General features: G+C 48.7%; 1 protein-coding gene across 2 annotated transcripts in view; it reads right to left on the bottom strand.

Moving 5' to 3' along the window:
* Positions 1-10,758, bottom strand: part of MYO1D (myosin ID) — a 162,161-nt gene extending 151,403 nt beyond the window's left edge. For both annotated transcript variants that reach the window (XM_050911627.1, XM_050911626.1), the window contains exon 1: positions 10,664-10,758. In XM_050911627.1, the coding sequence (XP_050767584.1) occupies positions 10,664-10,758 (95 nt within the window). The remainder of the gene's footprint in view (positions 1-10,663) is intronic.
* Positions 10,759-21,801: the final 11,043 nt, after the last annotated feature.

Genomic DNA, 21,801 nt, shown 5'->3' with positions numbered 1-21,801 from the left:
TGGAGTTTTTGCAGGCCAACACGCCAGATTTTAACACCTCGATATAGCATAGAAGAGCTCTCCCAAAAGAAAGCCGTGCTGTTCATACAGTGGGAAACGAGAATTTTTTGTTTGTTTTTCTTCACTATTCATCGTGAGACAGCCTTTGCTGCCATCCAGTAAGCTGTTAAAATATGGGTTCTCATTACTCCTTGGCTGTTTTGCTTCCTGGACAGAACGACGTAGAAAATTGCTCGAGCCCCCTTTAGTTTCCCTACTGCAAGTTTGTCCTGGGCACCATAAATAAAACCCAGTACAATGATGAAGGCACTGACCAGTCTGATGCTCATAATGGAAGCCAGATATTAAAAGGGAACCTTTTCAGAAAGTTTCAGCTGGTGCCCCACAGTATAATTCATTTGAGGGGTAGCAATGTACACCTGCTCTACATCAGAACAAGACCGAAAACCTTTTCATCAGGAGCCCCCTAAGAAGAAGACTTATTCAAAGGTCGTCAGAAGTTCCAGTGAAACACTGCTTAAGTTGGCTTGATCTAAATAAAGCATGCAAGATTGCATGTGTACAGGGGCAAGCACAAAAATACAAACTTAAAACATTACGTTTGGAGATGGAGTTAGACACGCTACCCTAAACTAAACATTTACCTCTTGCAGCACATCGTATACCACATATTGCACAGAGTCCTGCCACAAATCTTCTCCAATTTTTATTTCCCAGGAAGATGTAGCGAGCCTTCAGGCTTCCCAAATTAAGTTACATCAGCCTTAAATGGAAACAGGTCATGATACTGTAAGCAAATTATTCTCTACCTGAACAACCTCAGACAGGATAGCATTGGGCCAGGCTCTGTCCAGGCCGAAGAGAACATGAACTCCAACGGGCACGGATCCAGTATGGAACCAGGAAACTATTTGAACAGATCAACACGATAATCAGCGGTTACAGCATACCAAACCTCCTACCATGACAAAGTTTGTGTAGGCTTCATAAATTAGACATTTAAGGAGGAGGCAGTGTCTTTGTTGAAATTTATATGGCATTTCTTCCATGCTAAAAGGAGCAACTGAGGGAAAAGTACACAAATGCTCATCAGAAAGTTCTCAGACAGACATGTTAACAGATCAGCGCTGTGGGAGAAACTGATAAACATTGGAAGGAGATAAGCTGTGTTTCTGAGGTCGAACAGGAAAGAGGCAAAGAGATAGGTGAAGCAGATAAAACAGAAAGCAAAAACAATCTCTGTAGATAACTTTGAACAAGCGTATGTGGGAAATGGGGGTTTGCCAAGGCGTAAGACAAGGAGTGAGCACAAAAATCAGTGCGAAGGTGACTCTAGGCAAGAGATTCAGCTCTGCGCATAGCTCAGACTTGGGTCTGATATACTGTAGGGGAAATAACAAGATTTGACTTTGAATGCAAAGGCCTAGAAAGGACCGAGTCAGATGGTGCAGGCAGAACAAGTGAATTGCTGTCCAGAAGAGCTCACTCGCTTCAGCCCAAGGGAACTCCAGCTGACTCACTGGGCAAGGCTGAAAAGATCAACACCAAGATCAGAGAAGACGTCTCCACCATGGGGAGAGCTGAAGGCACGTGAACAGACACTTCAGCAAGGGGGTAAGTTGGGCAGAGGTGCCCGTCTGTATAAAAAAGGTACCGAAAGCAAGAGGAGAGAGAGGAGTCACCAAGGATGACCAAGAGGATACTGCAATTACAAAAATATAGCAAGTCAGCAAGAGGAGAAAGGAAGGGTCAGGTGGGACAACACTTTTTGGAGAGACAACGAGAGTCAACAGCTGACACCATGGAGTACAGCAAGAAACATCCAAGGATGAGAAATGACATCATGGCAGGTAAGCGGCTGTCTAGGGACCACGTAACTGGTTTAACGCCGTATTTTCACCCAACGGTACATTTTTCTGGAAAGAATGCTCTGGATCAGGCCAGCCCAACAGACACACACTAACTGCTCTCTGAAGTTTCACGTATCTCAAGGCTGGCAGGTCAAAGCAGGCAAATGGCAGCAACAGGGCAGACCACTGCCAACTTCTAAATCAAGGGATGGCTAGCAACATCACAGCAACCAGAAAACGTGTGCTGCAAAATGCTTCAGCAGACAGGTAAACAGGACAGAATGCAATAGTGGTGAGACACAAATATTCCAACACTGTTCAAGGAGAAAATTTAAAGTCTGCACAGAAAAATGCTCTGAAATTAGGGGGGGCAGAATGGAAAGTACCATCACCATCAAGAGTTAAAGCAAGAACAGACTTGTTATGCCCCAGCACTAGCCACACTTCTACTGATGAGCCTGAGAAGAAGTAGAGCACTCCAAGACCATCTATGATGACGGGGGTGGGTCCTCTGGCTTATCATTAACGACTGTTTTATTTAAAAGGTGATACCCCCGCTCCTCCTACCTCAGCTTCTCATTGCTGGGCTCTGACAGTATGTTATCTGCTGTCTATCTAAACCACTGCTCACAAACAGAACCGGTCCGCTGCCCCGTGTCAGCTTGCAGCAGGCGGGCCCCACGCAGCCCAGCTGAGAACACCACTAGCTGTTACAAATCCCAGGAACGAGAAAAACCTCATTCCTAGCAAAAGATAGAGGTTATCTGAGGAACAGTTTAATGGTTTCGATTTGAAGAAAAGAAAAAAGTCTTTTCAACAGGTTAAACCTCTCTAATGCCCCTTTTTCACTCCCCAAGACAGAACAGCCTCATATCCAAACTGGGGTTTTAGCATTTGAAAGCGCCGCAATGCAAGCTTACCTCCCCCCTCCGGGTCTGTTTAACAGAGGCCAAAACATCAGTACGTGACAGCAGTAGTGGGAGCTGAGGTCTCATCGGATCTAACCGAAAAGCCCTGAAAGGAACAGAAATCTTCTAGAAATTGCATTTCTGCTTCTGAGAACTGGAAATTAGCTTTTGCTACAAAGGGACACACAACTTCCTTATTTAACACCTACAGGCAAACCTATGTTCAGACATCTGCTTTCTTCTCCCCCCTCTGAGAATTTCTTCACTCCATAAAAAGATGCAATCATGACCCAGGGACTGAGAAGGGAGAGCGATGATGTAAGAGTCAAATATCTAGCGAGATCTGCATCTCTAAAAGGAATTCGAGTAAGTATGACTAAAGAGGAAATGTTCAGGTAGTGTAAAAGCTTGCTCAGCCCAAAAGGAATGCAAGGGGTCGGTGGAGCAGTAGATCAGAAAAACCACCTAAAGAGGTAGATTTTTGAACAGAATTCAATACAAAGGACTCTTGACTAAAGGAGACCACGAGACTCATTGGAAATATTAGCTAATATTTACTGTAAGAATTTGGCAGATCTTAAAGTCAACCTTCAGCTAGTGAAATTCAGAAGGTGATGATAAATTACTTCAGTTAAGACGACACAGGTTATACAAGCCATCTCAAACGTGTGGTAGTCAAAAACAAGAACAGGATTCTACTTTACAGTATCACAAACATGCACTGCCCACTCTGAGGATCTTCGCGACCCATATTACTTCATCAGAATCCACAAAATAATTGCAGAGAAGAGGCAAGGATGAAAGCAAAAAGGCTGCTGAGGAATTCCTAAATTACCAGCTTTTTCTAGATATACTTTGTAAACAGCAGAAAAAACCCAATTTATTAAAAAAAGATGCAATAAGGAACGTCTCCTATTGAGCTAATTCACAATAGTTCTGGTTACAAAACTTATTCTGTAGGGCTTTTTCTTCACACCTGATGCTATGTGACATGAATGTCCCTCCCCAGCTTGCTGCTAGCTAGCTACCTGCAATTAAATTTTGTTATCTGTGCTCTGACAAGTACCATAAATGCAGCTTGGCATCAACAGGCAAGCCAGGACCAGCAGGTCTGGTGCACAGCATTACCAGCGTAAGAATTTAAAACTGTAAGGTACCCTGGAAGACTAATCTCATTCATAAATCTGACCTCGTATATGATTCAACACCCATGTGTTAGAATTATTAAACACTACCTCACCCACACTGCTATAAAAAGACTACTGTAAAATTTCACTCTGAGAAAAGAAGGTATTCATAAGTCAGGGGAGGACAGATGTGCAAAAGAAGATTCAGTGAAACTATATAAATTCAGCACCTATGGAGGCAAAACAAATTCCATGCGGGACATCATCTCATTCAATGCTTCGTTCATACGAACGTTGTCAGGAAACACTGAGCCCACCTGTAGCAGCTATCAGTTTCCGTAAGCTGAACGTTAAGTCCCTGCAGAAATCGGAAAGCTGGCCTTGATCCTCCCTTTTGCTGCTTGTCTAGTTAGGATTTGCTTTTTAAGTGAGATCGATGGCCTTTTCCACCTACGAAGATCAAGCTGGACCCTGTCCAAGCTCGTAAGTCAAATTTTGATGGACTAAGGGGAATTTTCATTCCATTCATTCCGAATTCTGACACAAGACAGCTCTCTGCAAGCTGAGCAATTCTGAAGAAGCCAAGAAGAGCTGACAAGACTTAACTGCTGACCGTCCGAGCAGCAGTGAGGAGTGTCCTGCAGCATCCGCAGTGCCAGGCAACCCTCTCCAGGAAGAAAGCAGACTCTTCCCAGCAGCTTTTTAATTCAACACCACATGAACAATTCACATATTCAAATCTATTTAAAATGGCTTAAAGGCACGAAAAGCATGTTCATTAAGCATGAATATTTCATTACCAAAAGCACGAATGAAACCAGCATTCACATAATATTTCCTCTGCCAGGATTAAAGACACTTTACTACCTAGTGTGAAGCCAAACCTCTCCTGCCACAACTTCAACCAAAAATATGAATGTTTAAGATGGTGCTCGAAAGATAAGAAAGCCGGTGTAAAAACTTCAATACAATATAGACAGCACCCCTTTGCTCCAACACTTTAAGTAAGATTAAGTCAACAGAAGAGCAAAAAGGGTGCTATACAGATGAAGAATCAAATGCTATCAATGATCCACATCCCTGCTGAGAAAGAATTGTTCCTAATGTATTTATGGGGACTCTGATCCTCTGAAGACGGGAACAAATTGAAGTGTTCGGTCAACCCCAGAACTTGTACATGTTTTGCCAGACCTGTTGAGGACAGATAAAAGGAAAATAACCCAGTCTCCAGATCTGGAGGATATGAAATTGCAGAACAAGAGTTTTGCGTTTCAGAACTGCAGGATGAGCGAATATCTGTGCACTTACACAAAAAAATGCCCTTTTATATCACCTACTGAAAGGGGCTGCTAACAACTGCATTACAGCTTCTTTTCAGCTTACTCGGGCAGTTATGAAGTCTATACATTTTCGGCACCATCTTCAGCTTCTTGTATCCAAAACTGCCTTCACAGTAGCGTGCTGTAAACCCAAGAGACTAACAGCTATTCACACCAGTCATCCAAAACACAAACCAGATCATTTTTAAGACTGACAGATACTACGGACTCTACCCACTACATCATCCAGAAGAAAAAGATGTCTTTTTTTTTGAGAGAGGTCCAAAAGGTATAGCCTACACACAACTGTCTCAAGAAAGTCCCTTCAAGATATCTCTCTTCAGCATTTGAAGCCCAATTCCCTGTTTCAGTTTGCTACAACCTTTTTATAGGACTACAGCCTACGCCTCACCCTTGCCTGCACAGCAAACACTTGCCTCAGCAGCAAACACTTACAGAAAATTCTCAGAAGGGAACCAGATTTGCTTTATAGATTCTTGATACCAACAACATTATTAATCAAAACCAAATATTATCTATCTTTCAAAAGTGTCCGCAATAAATATGAATTTAGAACTGCTGCCTTAATTTAGGATAGCTTTGAAAACGCTGGGGTTTGCACCGTAAGAAATAGTTGAGAAACAGTAGAAAAAACACTTTTGCGTATCTTTAACTAAATGCAGAACTGTGTTTTTATTAACTGTTGCTTTAAGAGGTCAGAAATCACAATGTGTGCAGGGAGACAACTGCAAGGATTATTATTAAACTGTAGTTCTTCGCACCGCATCCTCAGGCTCAGGCAGGCTGGGATGACCAGGAACTATCTGAGCAGCAAGTACAGCCTTCCACATCGGGTTTCATGCTGGAACTAGTTAAAAAAAAAAAAAAAAAAAAAAAAAGGAGGAAAACAATCCAAAATTCATTTTATGATCATTACACCTTACCAGGTGCCTTCACCGTCTTCCTTTCATGCATCCTTGAATTCTTTAATAACTGCGACAAAGATCCATTATGTTCCCAGGAGAGGATTTGCACAATGCTTACAAAAAATGAGCAACTCGCTAGAAATCAGGAAAAGATGAGTCAAGTAGCACCTGCTCACGAATCAGATGTGAGAGCAGAAAGACCTTGAGCACACAGCTCATACGGGACTACCCCAAACGCTACCCTGCCGCTGCGATATATAATAGTCTACTCTCTTCCTGCATTTCAACGTGGCTTTCCACTTACAGCCCTCAGCTGCGATTCAGAGGCGTTGGGTTTATCCACAGTCGAGCCCCCGCATCATCTCATCCCCCGGCACAGAGGGGATCACATCTTACTCTCCTGCAAAGCATTCGAGACCTTGTGAGGAGAAGCTAGTCTGAAGTTATTCCTGAAGTTATCGTCACTAAGACTGCAGAACAGATAATTCAAGAAATCAAGCTACCTCTCTGCATGACATAGATACCATTTTTAAAGCTCTGAGTTTCGATTCATTTATCAAGATAAATGCTAGTTGTACAGGATAGTACAATGAGTGGTCTTTGCAGGATAATACAAGAAATCATATATAAAACAGAATATTTCATACTTGTGAAAAAACCTTCTTGCCCTCTTCCTTACAAGGAAGTAACTTAAAAATGATAACTTTTGTCACTTGAAATTTTCATTATGGCGTGATGAAAAATGAGGTGATGTACAGTTTTGTGTTTCTCTTATTCAAAAGTTCACACCGCAAGTTTCATCTACGCCACAATTTCTGCAAAACGTTAGCAACTCCTGCGAGACCGCTGCTCCCTTTCCACAAGCACCGTCTCGCTCCACCTGCCGTGGAATAGTCACAGCCACGATAAGTCAAAACCACCCACTGAAATGAAAGCGTTTTAACAAGTCCAGAGCAGGACGTTCTGCCTTAGGTTACAGGCAGGTGACACTCAGAGTACAGCTAAATACTAGTCCTTGAATGCCAGTGAAAGGACCTGAGAGCTGTTTGACATTAAAAAGATTCCCTGTTTTAAGGAGTCTTTCAATAATCTTACGTCCTCTGATAGGAATTGAAATGCCAACTACTACTGCAGTCATCAACCTGCCCACAAAGGTCAACAGAGAACTGATTAAAGGGAATGCCAGACTATCTGCTGAAGTGCAAACTGCTCAAATATGGCTGTTCATAATAATTCATACTTACAACCACTTAAGGAACAATTATCTGTTAAAGCTTTGGAGGTTTTCTGTAAAGAAACAAAGCTAGCTACTGAGTCCACACTAATTGTTCTAATAGGCCTGCTTTTTTTTTTTTTTTTTTTTTTAGTTATTCTGATGACTAAGATTCATAACCAAACACTGGTACAAAGCCCACTCAGAACTAAGGAATTCAAGGACCGGATGACTTTTATTTACAATTAATGTGTAATATGCAGTGACTGCTTGAGTGTCCACATGAAATGGCCGGTTTATAAAGGAGTTGTAAGACATGGCCATGAAAAAATACTAACGCTATGATATCCTCGCTGAATCACTACACAAACCTACAAACAACAGGGCATGAAGCACAGGGACTGGGACATGAGGTAGCAAATTCACATTGCATCCATCCACCTAACCTGGTAGGTACTCACATCGACAAACAAATCAGCCACACTAATCCAGCCCATGTCAACACCACTAAATATTAAAGTAATGAAAAGTGCAACTTCACCATTTCTCTTTTTCCCACTAGAGACATCCTTGGGGAAATATCCTTGCATGCACCGAAACTGGTATGATTTCAGTTCCACCCACATCTGGGCTCACTTGGGAACTAAATCCAGCACAACCCGTCTTGGGTCAGCCAGTGACCCCTAGCAAAAATAGCTCTGGCAGAAAGCTGGATTTATGGAATAGGGTGGAGCCCATCCAAGTGTAAACCGAACAAACCCGGCACTTGAAGTTAATGACGGAGAAGCAACAATTTCGCCATTCTGTTCAGCACATGACGAGCACAAAGGCAACTCGTGCCATCTATGCAACGTGACAAAGCACAACGTGACATAATCAACCCTTGAACAGGTCAGAATCTCGGGCGTAATTTAGGTCTGACACCATTTAAAATGTATCAGCAGCAAGAGTTAATTACCGTCTCCAAAGCAGTAAAAACAAGGGAAGCAAATGTTGCTTGAGAACTGTAATAACACCAGCAGCGCAGCTGGGTCAGCAGGCCAGGGCCACAGCTCTCCCGGCAGTGTCAAACAGGGCTTAGCAGAGTTTAGCAATTTTACTGAAAAGCCACACTTCTGGTAAATTCAGATTAGCTTTCCCAAATGTCCCAGTGCAGACAAGCCTAAAGTCAGGGGACGATAGCACCAAGGTTAGAAAAATTAACAGTATTAATTTTTTTTTTTAACAAAAGATTATTCTGCCCACAGCAGACACCAGACAACCTTGAAGTGCAGGCAGAACTCTGCCTGCAAACTGCAGATTATGGCCAAAGTAACGCCTGTGTTCTCGTGCAAAAGAAACCAGAGTTTGAATTGGTGTCACAAGGAAAAGCCTGGTTTTGAGTACCAGTGACCACGGTGTTGGAGTTAAAGGGACACTTGATGGTGTACGAGACACAGCAGGGATTTCCAGACAACATCCTTAGGGACAATCAGCGTGCAACAGGACAGAAAAAACCCAATCAAACTACGTATCAATTGTAAGGATCCAGAATTGCTAGCTTGTTCTACTCATCCTATTTCATACAAAATTAGCAAAGTCTACCAGTGCAAGGCACCTCTCAATTAATTAATCTGATTCCTAAACGCAACCAACATGCTACGTTGATTTTTAAGTTATCTAACAATCCATTTCCAATACCTCATTTAGATCTCTAGTACACATTAACCAAAGAATAAAAACCCCAAGAACAAACTGTTACATGCAAGTTTCCTGCTAATTACAATGACTTTGTTTGTAAGCCCTTTGTAATACAATTAGAGTGTCATGGCGTGCACAAATAAGAAACAAATTTAAGCTTTTAGAGGCGCTGCAAAATTTATTTAAATCTGACATTTCCTCATTTTCAAAGCTCAACTGTTCACATTATGTTTTTGTTAGTATTTAAACACAAATGCCCTCTCTACCCAAACAGAAATCCAAAATCTAAAAGAAAAAATAGTATCAAATACGCCGGTTGTTATTATATCTCACACTGCCAGGATCTGAGCCCTGACCTTGCAGCACCACAGAAGACGGGTACACCCCGGTAGCCAGTTGTGTAGCACAGATTCCAGAGCACTCAGTGGCTGATGCAGCCAGACCTCAAAATCTACAGATTTCATCCAGAGGAGACATCACAATTGCCTGAAAGAGTTTAATTTTCTCCTTCCTCAGTAGTTTTATGCCAGCTGAGGAAGCTTAGCCCACCTCTCTTCCCCTGGCTATTGCCACGGCTGCTCTCAGGTGCGTCCAACAACCGCATGTGCCTGACAAGTTATTGATTTCAACCATCTCCAGAATGCAAGTGGCAGGAGAGGAACAGTCAGTAAAGCCCAAGCAAAACCGGGGGGGGGGGGGGACAACAGCCAGTAAGTCACATTTTTATCCCAAAGGCTTCCCTTTGGTAATTATCAAATCCTTGCACAAGCAGGGGCATAAGAGTTTATCAGGAAGAGCTCACATGAATCTTTTATAACGGAAAGTGAAAGACAGCCACAGACTTAGGGTCCCCACTGGCTGTCCTCTCTATCAGTGCTGCTCAGGATTTAGTTGTACTTCACAGAGGAAACAGGGATGAAAATGCAGATCTTCCCGAAGCCCATTGGGTCTGGAAGGGAAATAAAACCATAAAGATCACAAAACGTTAACGTAGTGAGGCTGCACCGGTGAACAGCTGTAATGCTCCTACAGGGCTGGAGCAACCTTGGACTTGGTGAGTTTTATTGCTGGTTTTTTTCTGTCTCAACTTTGCACGCATGCCAGCGTAGGCGAGATACCTGTTAGAGGGGAGGCGTAAAAGGTGGAGACTGAAGCAGATGAGGTCTGATGAGCAGGAAAAGAGGGAGGTTTTCCAAAGGGGTGACAGAGAGCCCCCACGGACGCACCCTGCACCCTGGGCACCCTCGGCACCCTCATACTCACTTGGCTCTCCCAAGTATCCCCATTTCATAGAAAATTCCCCTATTTTGTGCTGGGTTTGCTCCACTATGGAGCTCGGTCACCTCACGGCAGGGCAGGCAGGCAGGGGCCAAGGCAAGGCAGGCTGAGGGGGCCGCTGCCCGCGACCCCTCCCTCAGCGCGGGGCCGGTTCAGCTCACTAAACCGGCACAGCGCACCCCCCCTCTCCCCACACCCGGTACCCAAACTGAGGCGGAGGGGAGAAGCGGGAGGACGAGGCCTCACAACCCCTCACACCCCCTGAGGCGGCGGGGGGGGGAGCGGGAGTTCCACCGCCCTTTCCCGCTCCTCACACCGGCTCGTTCCCGCCGCCGCCGCGCCCCCCCCCCCTCAGCGCTCACCGCAGACGGAGGTTGGCCATGAACTCGGGCATGGTGACGGCGTCCATCAGCACGAAGTCCGCTTTGCCGAACTCCAAGCTCTCCTGCTCCGCCATGACGGCGACGGTGACGGTTGGACTCGCGCTGCCCCGCCGCTCCCCGGGGCAGCGGGGTGGGGGGGGTGCCCGCCTCGCGCCCGCCGGGCCCCGCCTCACCTGCGGTGAGGCGGGGCCGGCGGGCGCGAGGCGGGCACCGGGCGGCGCCCCCTGCCGGCCCGCGCAGAGGACACACACACACCCCTACCCACCACACCACACCCCCCCCTGCCCCTCCCGCCACCTCCGCCGGCCCCGCCCCTCGCTCAGCGCGGGAAAGGGGAGCAAGAGCGCCCTCTGCTGGGGAGAGACGCGTACCGCACCTGGGGGGACCCCCCACCCCAACATGGGGGGGGGCTGCACCCAGGGGAAGCACAGCACGGCGGGGGGCTGCATCCTGCACCCAGAGGAACACACACACACACACAAAGGACAAGGGGCTGCAGGGCCGCATCCTGCACCTGGGGTGCTGCGGGGGGACACGCGGGACACGTCCTGCAGCCGGGGGAGCCCCCTTTTCCCAGCCCTGTCTGCTGCAGGGCTGTATCCTGCACCCAGAAGAGTCCCGTCCCCCCCCCCCCAGCACAGGGTGCTGCGGGGTCACGTCCTGCACCTGGGAAGACCTCCCTACCTCAGGGTGCTTCAGGGGTGGATCCTGCGCTGGAGGGGAGCCACAACCTCGGGGTGCTGCAGGGCCACGTCCTGCACCCCGTGGAATCTCCATCCCAGGGTGCTGCAGGGCAGGGCTGGATCCTGCACCAAGGGGGACGCCTTCCCCACCCACCCCACCCCAGATCCTGCACCCGAGGAACCCCCACCCCTCTCCACAGTGTCCTGCAGGGCTGCACGGAAGGACACCCACCCCCACCCTGTATCCTGCAGGGCCAGATGCTGCACCCAAGCACCCACACACAAACACTCTGCAGGGTGGGGTGCTGCACCCCAGGGAACCCCCACCCACCCCCACACACTCATCCCCCTCAGGATGGGGCCACATCCTGCACCCATTGGCCCCCCGACGCCTTGCGCCGCAGAACACGGTCCTACACCCGGAGACCCCCCGCCATAAGGTGCCACTGGGCAGGGCCAGATCCTGCACCCAGGGGACACCCATCCCGGGGCCCCACCATGCAGGACCAGATACTGCCCCCCAGCACCCCTGGGTGCCCTCCCAGACCCTGCTCACTCTGGCGCTTACAAAACCCCCAGAAACCCCCCAAATAAATGCAGAATAAAACCACGCAACAAATCCCACAGGAACACCCGGGCGCCCCGAGGTCCGGTACCACCACAGAACCAGCCGCCTCGGGCTAATTAGATTAATGATACTAATTAGGGCAACAAGAGCAGGGGGAACCTGGGAGCAGGCACAGCCTCACCCGAAAGAGCATTTTGGGCAAGAAATTGCTGGTCTGGGTGTAGGAGCTGGGGGGTGCGGGTGCGAAGCGGTGTGGCTATCCCTGTCCTTGTCCCTATCCCTGTCCTTGTCCCTATCCCTGTCCTTGTCCCCATCCCTGTCCCCGCAGCCCCCAGCTGAAAGCAATGAACCCCCCCAGTTACAGGCAGCGGTTCCTGGCTCCCTGCCTGCTCCTGGGGGAGGATGGGGCTGGGGGAGCTCCTGGAGGTGAGCTGGGGGGGGGGAATACCCCCAAATACCCCGTTTGTGCTTTGCTCTTCTGGTGTGTTTGGCTCCACGGGGGGCGGGATGTTTTCTGCTCTATGTTTTATGCAACATGCCGAATGTTTTTTGTGTTATTGCAAGTGCCTAATTTGCATGATGCTAATTAAATGCCTGCAGATGCCCTGGGAAATCTAGGGTAAGGTGGAGGTGCCCGGTGTGAAGGCAGCGCCCTGTTGCTGGGGCTCGTGCTCTGCTCTGCCTTAGCAGAGGTGTCAGGGCCGCAGCAAGCGTGTGCTAAACCAGCAACGTGTGCGGGCAGCAGCGATGGAGCCTGGCCTCGCTGCCCTCCCGAGGATGAAGGCAGTGGCCGGGCGTGCCTGGCAGAGCCTCCTCTGCCTCCGGCCCCGCAGGCAGAAGAAGAAGGTGGCTTATTCCACCTCCATCCACAAGCTCCTAATCCAGGTACGTCCTGACTGGGCTTGGGTGCAACCACCTGCTTTCCAAGCTCAGCTTGGTCATCCACGTATCCAAGCCTGAATGCTCGTGTGTTAGCTGAATCTGGAAGTTTTTGACTTAAATTGAAGGTGTGGTGGATGGGGCTGGGGGAGCTCTGCCTGACCCGTGCCTGCAGGCAGCTCCTTGAGCCGTGCCACCCCGCAGATGGCTGTGCTGATGCTCTGATGGCTGCTCTCCATGCAGACGTGGTCCACTGGAGCCTCCTGCCCGGCGGCTGCTGCCCTCGCCTGGCTGGGCAGCCCCCGGCTGCTCGGGGACGTGGTGCTGGAGGCCACTCGGCTGTCCCGCTGCGGCAGAAGAAGCCACCTCTTCTGGTGGAAGAGGAAGAGGAGGGTTCCACACCCTTGTGATACCATCTGGTTCAGAGCTTCATCATCCCCTGCCAGGGTGCTTCTCTTGTGTTACAGCAAGGAAAAACCGAGCTGAACATTCACTTACCGCTTCTTGTCCCTGCAGACAGCCCAAACCGCTTGCTGTCTTTCTTCTCTTCTGCTTTATTCATGTATCTGGAGCCCTGGCTGCTGCTGAAGAGTTTCTGGTGTCTCACAGACCATAGTCAGTGTGATGGTGACACATGGAGCCACTCTTCTGCAGCACTGCTGTCTAACTTTTTTAACCCCTCCAGTAACTGTGCGGATGATCGCTCCTGCCTAGAAGTAAAACTGAGCCTAGAGCCGTCGCCAGCTCTCTAAAGGAAAGCAGCTGGAGCAGAGGAGCTGCTAGCAGAAATCACCAGGGGAGATTCCTGGCCAAGGCAGGTCAGGAGAGCAGATGTTATCAATGTTGGCTTCTCCTACCTGAAAACCTATAGCTCACCGGGGCTCTAAAGAGCCAAAATGTGACTCGGTGTGAATACACCCGAGGCCAAAGCAGCTCAGCTGCTGTACCTCTGTGGGGACTTCATGCAAGAGGTGAAGATATGCACCGACTGGAAATTATCGCAACACTTCAATCGCCCTTTGCATTTTTTTTTTTTAATTTTTCAGATGCATCTCTGGCATCAAGCCCAGTGTTTGCCACAGCGGTGCTCAAATCCCTGTGCAAATCCCTGCTCAAATTGCTTTGTCCTTGGAGCAAATGTCCTTCCAAATCTCCTCTCAAGCAAAGACTCTCCCGCGTGGAGCTGTGCTCCAGTGTGAACTGGGAGCAGATATAATAAAATTACTAGAGTCTTGAGCAGCTAGAGCTACTGATTCATCGCCCAGGCCTCTAGTTTCCATCACCTTTGCTGTTTAGTGCTTGGGTGCCCTGCTCATCTCATTTCTGTTTGGCCTCAATTTATAGAAACTTGGACCTATCTCCAGCAAAGTCATTCACAGCGATGCAGCTATGTTGTTCCATGATGCAGATACAGCTACAAGATGCTGGTATCAAAGCAGCTTCATCCTGGGAAGAGCAGAAGCAGCACGAGGAGCTCTGCACCAGGATGGTGCCTGCAGCGCGGCTCTGCATCTAGCACTTGATCTTATTCAGCCTTGCATTGACTGAGTGGATCCTCAGCGCTCTAGGATCCATGCTTCTTTATTTAGTCCTTTTTTTTTTTCCCCCTTTATTTTGTCCTTTTTTTCCCCTTTATTTTGTCCTTATAGTGCCCCTGCTTTTGGAATTGAGAGTTCTTGTGTTAGAAATAGGGACCTGAAGCACAGGGTGAATCAAGTGACCTCCCAAAAATCTTCTAGAGAGTCTGGTTTGGGGCAAAAGGGAAACGTGCTCCACTGACCCCGCGGCAGCAGCAGTTTCTCATGCGTGGGCAGCCCCTGGCACATGTTCACCCCCAAGCATGCGTGTGGTCCCCCTGTACCAGACCCCAGCAGCTACACATAAAAATCCATATTTGTTATTTCTTCTGCGATTGCCCTCTCTGTTCTCAATTTCAACCTCCTCCTCCAACCTATTAATGGAGAAACATCCAGATGTGAAGCCTTGATTCAAAAACTGAAAGCAATGATTTATTCCTAGAGGGGAAGGGCCCTGTTGAGGCTGCACGCACCACGTGGACGCCCTTTAAAAATCCTCTCCTCTGTCATCCCAAAAAGCAGCTTTGGTAGAAGCAGGAGGATGAACCCCCCAGTAACTGGGCCTGAAAGGCCTTTTCAGGATGTTCTTTTTGATGGTGTCTTCTATTACTTTTTTTTTTTAAACTATGTTGGTGATAGAAGCCTAGACTGAAGAAATGGAAGGGTTAAACATAAAAGAGGTGCTTTTTTCAGTCTGCAGAACCAAAATTAACAGAGAAACACTTCTGTCCTTCAAGAGTTCTGAAGGAGGGCCACGGCTCTCACGGTTCGCTACTCTAAAGGATGGACTCGTGCCATTTGTGTTGCCTTTGCTCAGGATCGCAGCAGCCTTTCCAAAAACAAGATCTGAAACCAACCCAAGTCTCTCATCTGCAAAACACAGCTGTGGGTTTTACAGCTCCGGCTGGAGACTTTGAAGTAGATGATCCTAAATTAGGCAGCAAACAGCTTTTGAAAAACAAGCAGTGGGGCTGCTTCGCACTCCAGCGTCGCACAGTGTGAAAGGACGAGGAAAAGCCATTAAAAGTCGCTTCTTCTTGTCCGACGTGTAAGGAGGGACGAACACGCTTCCGCTCGCCGGGGTGCTGCAAGGCGATGAACTGAAAATCGACTTCGGAGAACATCCCTGTGCCTGGGCGGGAAACCTGCCAGGGAGTCAAAGCCATCTGATGGTTTGCTTTTAGATATTTGATTGCGTTTAAGCTAATCACAGAAACTAAGCGGGGCAGGATTGGGGCTGTGGTTACTCTGTGCTCCGGGAGCTGGAGCGAGTCGGTGTGGGAGGTGTGTGTTGGTCGTGTGCCTGCTCCAGGTACTGGCAAAGAGCGGTGCCGTGGCCGGCAGGTTGCTGGGGACAGCAAAAGGGATGTGGCTTGATGCCACTCTGCCGTGCAAAAGAGACGGGAGCCGGGGCAGCCATGACCCCATCGCTGCGGTGCCCAGCTGAGGGGTCGTGGGGGCTCCAGCATCCCTGCCCGCCCCTGCTTGCTTGAATCCACCCCGAACCCGGCTGGCTCGGGTACTAGTACCAGCGGGGGTGAGCTTGGGCCGTGCAGCTCTGCCCAGCGCAGGGACGTCCGCTTGTAGGGCACATGATGGCAGCTGTGTGCCAGTGCATGTTTGAGTTCAGCCAGGACATCAGCCTTAAAGTCCACCCGGGTGGGTCTGGACACATCAAAATCACATCTCTGGAGCACACCGGAGACTAGGCACGGAATTCCCTGAGACCTGGATTCTCCCTGAGATGGAAGGATGGGATTGAGGACAAAACAGATAACTTAAATACAGAGATTTCTCTGCAGGATGTTCTCTGATGCCTTAACTAATCGTCTGCCTCGTCTCCCTTTAAAAGCATGAGTTTTGCTTTTGATAAATTATATTGATACTCCATTTCTTCTTTCTTAGCTTCCTCTGATATTTCTTCTTCTATTTTATTAGTCAGGTCACCTTCCTCCTTTCTACAATTTCTCTGCTGGTAAATGGCTACCATGGGCCTCCCCAGCATTAACCATTTGTGAGTGGGTAACGTAGGCCGTTCCCTCTTCTCTATTTTTTCAAAAAGGGAAGTAGAAAAGAAAATTACACATCACATCAAAATTTCCAGTCTATCACATACACAATAATGTTATGGTCTCTAGCCAACGAGGAGGATGTTAAACTGTAAACAAAACTAAATATTGAGTTCCCAGGCTTTTTGTAATTACATAAAGTGGATATTGTGTTTTCTTTTATGGAGTTTTCCAGGAAACATTATGAAGACAGAAATGAGACTTCCCAAGTCTCTAACGTGACTGTTGCACAAATACGTAGCGATTTATACCAGGAGAACTTTATTAACATCCCCTTTCAGGACAGAGTGTGACAGAGCAAGACATCCTGTAAAAGAAAGCAGATAGAGTCCACAACGCCTTTGCTTCTAATAAGGGGAAATCTTTACCAAACCTGTTCCTGAGAATCCTCTTGAGGATGTTTTTCTTTCTGGAAGGAGAGGGTGGAGGAGCTGGAGGACCCAGAGGCAGCATGATGGGTCACGGCACTGCCTTGCCCCTCAGCAGCATCCAACATTTTTGTTTTCTCCTTCCTGGAGAGGAAGGAACTTGCCCTATGGCAAAAGCTTCGCTATGAGCCACTTCGTATCTACATACATGCTTGTGATTCCCCAAGCTAACGAGAGGTGGGAATCCAGCCAAAACCACCAGCCTCGTCCGAACAGAAGGGAAACCTCTTGAGACGTTCACCAGTTATGACTGCAGCCGATTTTGCAGCAGCCTGGATAAAAATGTCATCGCTCCTCGCCTGGAGATGCGGTGCTGAGCCTGAACCAGCCCTTACAAGCACAAAAGTGATGGAAACCCAGGCTGACCATTGAAATCCCAAGCTCCTGTACTCTGACTTCATGGCACAGTGTTGGGGGGGTTAGTTACCCTGTTGCCCCGTTGTATGACATCCAAATGGTTTTCATTAAAACTCTTTAAAAAATTTAAAAAAAAAAAAAAAAAGGAAGCTTTTTGGAGTCTGGAGATCTTTGACGAAGCTCAGCCAGCTCCGTGGGCCCTCCGAGATGTTCCCAGGGTGGTTCTCCATCCTTCCCCCACCCCACCACGGGCCGAGGCAGCATGGCATAGCACTGCTTCCCCTGCAGCAAGGCAGCTGGATCGTCACGTTGATGGGAGCGAACACCTCGTCCAAAAATCCGCTTTTGGAGAGGATGATCTGGTTCAAGGCTGACTGCAGTTAAACGCCTGCCTGGAGCTGGGAGGCTGTTGAAAACAGAAGTAGAGAAGCAGAGAAAACAGAGCTGGAGGGGTGCCTCGACAGATTGTCTAATCACTCTGTTCCAATGCAGGATAAGCGCAACTTAAACCTTTCCTGATGGATGTTTGTCTAATCTGTGTTTTTTCTTTTTTTCCCCCCTGAAACTTCCACTAATGGAGACTTGACATCAGGCAATCTGTTCTGGCGCATTGCTGTATTTACATTTAGTCAGTCCCCAAATGTCTAACTAAAGCTCTCTTACTGCAGCTTCATCCCATGATTTCTCATCCTCTCCAGGCAGACACAAGAGTTTATTCCCTTCTTCTTCATGGCAGCTTTTTTTTAATTGGAGGATGGTTATCACAGCAGTGCAGGAAAGGCAGCTGCAGAAAGAGAGTCTGGAGGTCAGCTAGTCCACAGCTGTCTCATCTTCCCCCAGGTTTCACTTCTCTGGACCAAACAACCCAACTCTTTCATTCTTCCCTCACAGATCATATTTTCTAGTTTTCCGGTAATCCTTGCTGCTAGCAAAAAAAGGAAGGTTTTTCAGGACCGGTTGTAGTAAAGAAGCAGCAAGCCCCCAGTCCTTGGAGGTGAGGAAATCCTGCTGTGGGATCTGCTGAGGGATCGCAAACTCGCCTGTCATCGTGTGAGCATTGCAAGAGCGCGGGGCTAGGAGAGAAGCCAGCAGTACGGCAAGCAAAGGCAGCGAAGCAGGAGTTTTGGAAGGACCAACCCCTTTGTCCAGTCTTCAGAAACCAAAAGGGTGGCACCAAACAAATATCCAGCTCCATCAGAATTTCTCATCCCTACTTATGTGACCTAAAAGATCCTGAACTTGGTTGCTTTCATGAAAATAGGTGATATATTGGGTCTTCTCTACCCATCAGCTCTCCCGCTTCCCGCAGACGTCTCAAGCGACAACACAGAGCACCTCCACCCGCAGCAGCAGCTTTCCCTGCCCTCCTCCTGGCAAAGGGAGAAGGTGCCCACACCTTCCCACACAGTGGCTCCCTGATTTGGGGCTGCTCATCCTGAGCGTAAGAAAAAGCAGCTCCCAACTTACCTATCAAAAAAGGCTTTGAAGGCTAATTCCAATCTCCCTATATCGCTTTCTCCCTGGAAGTTAACCCAGCTGCAATGGGACACAGTTTCCAGGTGGGAATTCTGGTTTAAGGGGCAGGTTTCCAGATATCTAAGATGCAGCGAAATGTTTGGGAAGATCCCTCACAGATACCTGGGCTCCCAATGCCAAAAGAATGTCAAAAATCTGCATAGGTATTTCCCTTTATCTCAAAATCTTTAAAATCTCTGTATCTTAAAAAAAACTGGCAGAGTGATTTCAGCTGCATGCTACCAACATAACTCAATATGACAATCATCCATTCGTCATCAAATATTGTGCCATTCTAGCAAAAGGACTCCTGAGGGCGTGAACTTTCCCAATCAGGCATTAAAAAATGTGTTGCAACCATTAACAAGCTTCCTCCCAACCACTGCAAGCACAGCAGCCACCAGCCTGGAGCTCTCCTGGCTGTGGGAGAACAGTCCCAGACGTGAGTCGAACATGGCCAAGTGCCGCAGAGTCTGCTAGCAATGACCTTCAGTTCCTCTGTGCTCCAGTTCCCGGGAAAGCTATGAGCGGCTATGTGGAAGAACCAAAAAAAAACCGCCCCGAAATCAAGGACTAGAGCTGGGTGTAGCTTACCAGAGATTCAAAAGAAATACAACAGCCAAAGACAGGTCCTGGATGTGCACCTCAGTGGTTTCCAACTAAGTCAGCATGAAAGAGTTTTCCCTGGACCCTGGAGCTCCGGACTTATTTGACTTTACTTCTGGCTACCAGAATTTGTGACCAGCAAATCTGTGATGGGCTCGGACAGAGAAGACTTTTGGGGATTTAAAGACGTGAAATGATTGAGGGCATGTTGTTAGCCCAAGTCACAGCGAGCCCCTTTGAAAGGGAGCTGGGCTCAGCCTCCCCAGGCCCACCTGCCCACCTCCTTGACGTCTCTGCGTGTGCGAGTGAGGCAGCCAGAGCTTGCTGTCATAAGATAAAGCAAGGACATAAAGTGTGGTACAGAAAGAATGCAAGGATGGTGAGTTTGATCTAGAAGAACCCAAGGGCCAGAGGGAAAGCAAAAGAGAGAAAGCAAAAGAGCATGAAGTTCCTGCCAGCCCATTTCTCCAGCTCCCTCTGGATGGCAGCACGACCCTCTGCTGTATCAGCCACTCGCCCAGTTTTGTGTCGTCGCTAAACACTGTGCCCCATCATCCAGATCATTAATGAAGATATTTTCTCTGCAGGAAGCTCTAGGGAAGAGCAGGAGGAAAATGTTTAAGGTAGTAGGAGTCAAGAAGAGGGTACAGGGTTGCTGTACTTCAAAAAAAGCCAGAACCCTGAGCGTTCAGTGAATGAGTCCTGCCATCCCTCAACCAGCAACTCCTACAGTCTCCCCACCACAGCTTCCACTTCTGTTTGGGGTTACAGGGTTGGGAACTGTCGAGCTGTGCTGGCCGGACAGGCAAGATGGGCAGCTGACGCTGCACTGCCCTCGGTCCTGCTACAGGCGTCTGCTTCCCAGCGTCCCCATCCCTGTTGACTGCTTTCTACTCAGGGACCTGCTCTTGTCCTACAACCATGCTCTGATCAGAGCAAGGCCACCCAAAGTGCTTAGGAAGTCATTAGCTCCCAAGATAAAACACACAGTAAGTTTCTCCCCACACTTCTTTCTTCCTCCCGTCTCCTTTCTCCTGGTACCACCACGCAGCAACAACCAGAAAAGGCCCAGGCCCCTGCACCGTTCCCCGGCACTCTGGTCTCTCTTCCTTACACTCTCCCATATTGAGGGAGGCCAGGAGAGTGCGTTGCATGGTTGGTAGCCTTCACCCTCACTAAAAGAGTCAGGAGAAGCTTACGCAGCCTATTCCTCGGCACCAGCTCTCTCTGCCATGCCACGATGCCTGCAGGGATATAAATCATGGATAGCTGAACTCAGACCTTTCGAGGGGATGACACCCAGGAGCTGAGCTGCTGAACATGTCCTGGCCTCACCTGGGTCCTCGGCTTGGCCACCCCACCCTGACACCAGCACCGAGCTGGGGCCGGGGTCGCGCTGTCCCACCGGGCTGAGGACAAGCGCTAGCGGAGCCACTCAGTCGGGAACCCGGGCTGTGTCCTGCCAGCAGCATCCCCCTCTAGCCCCTGCACGCCCAGCCCGGCCCCGAGCGAGGGGGCTGCAGCCTGGGACAGGACCGGGAATAAGGGCATCTGGGGATGGGGATGCCAGGGACTGTGTTTGGATCTGTGCTACATGGTGGCCGGAGGCTGGAGGCTGTAAATGAGGCCGGCGCCACCTCCGTCACTTAGGGAGCTGGATGCGAACAAAGAAAAAGTGGTTAAGATGGTCATATATAAGTTTGTGTAGCTCAGAAGAACAAATGAAGGCGATATAGAATAGAATAGACTATTTCAGTTGGAAGGGATCTACAACGATCATCTAGTCCAACTGCCTGACCAAGTTAAAGCATGCTATTGAGGGCATTGTCCAAATGCCTCTTAAACACCGACAGGCTTGGGGCATCGACCACCTCTCTAAGAAGCCTGTTCCAGGGTTTGACCACCCTCTCGGTAAAGAAATGCTTCCTAATGTCCAGTCTAAACCTCCCCGGGCGCAGCTTCGAACCATTCCCACGCGTCCTATCACTGGATCCCAGGGAGAAGAGCTCAGCAGCTCCCTCTCCACCTCCCCTCCTCAGGAAGCTGCAGAGAGCAAGGAGGTCGCCCCTCAGCCTCCTTTTCTCCAAACGAGATGAGCCCGAAGTCCTCAGCCGCTCCTCACAGGACCTGCCTTCCAGCCCTGTCACCAGCTTTGTTGCCCTCCTCTGGACACGTTCAAGGACCTTCACATCCTTCTTAAATGGTGGGGCCCAGAGCTGCACACAGTTACTATTTATAGGATGTGTAAATGTGATGTAGGATGGGGAAATTGGGATCTAGAAGGTGGGATGAGGAACCACAGGCAGCCTGGGAGCTCGCGTTGGCAGGTTGGGGAATCTGGAGCGGGACTGGGATCCCACACCCGTGGTGCTACCCATGGCTCAGGAAAGACTTGATCTCTGGCAGTTCCCATGGGGGAACAGAAGTTTGACACT

Source organism: Gymnogyps californianus, chromosome 28 (assembly GCF_018139145.2).
Source record: "Gymnogyps californianus isolate 813 chromosome 28, ASM1813914v2, whole genome shotgun sequence".
Lineage (NCBI taxonomy): Eukaryota > Metazoa > Chordata > Aves > Accipitriformes > Cathartidae > Gymnogyps > Gymnogyps californianus.
This window is presented reverse-complemented; position numbering and strand designations above follow the sequence as displayed.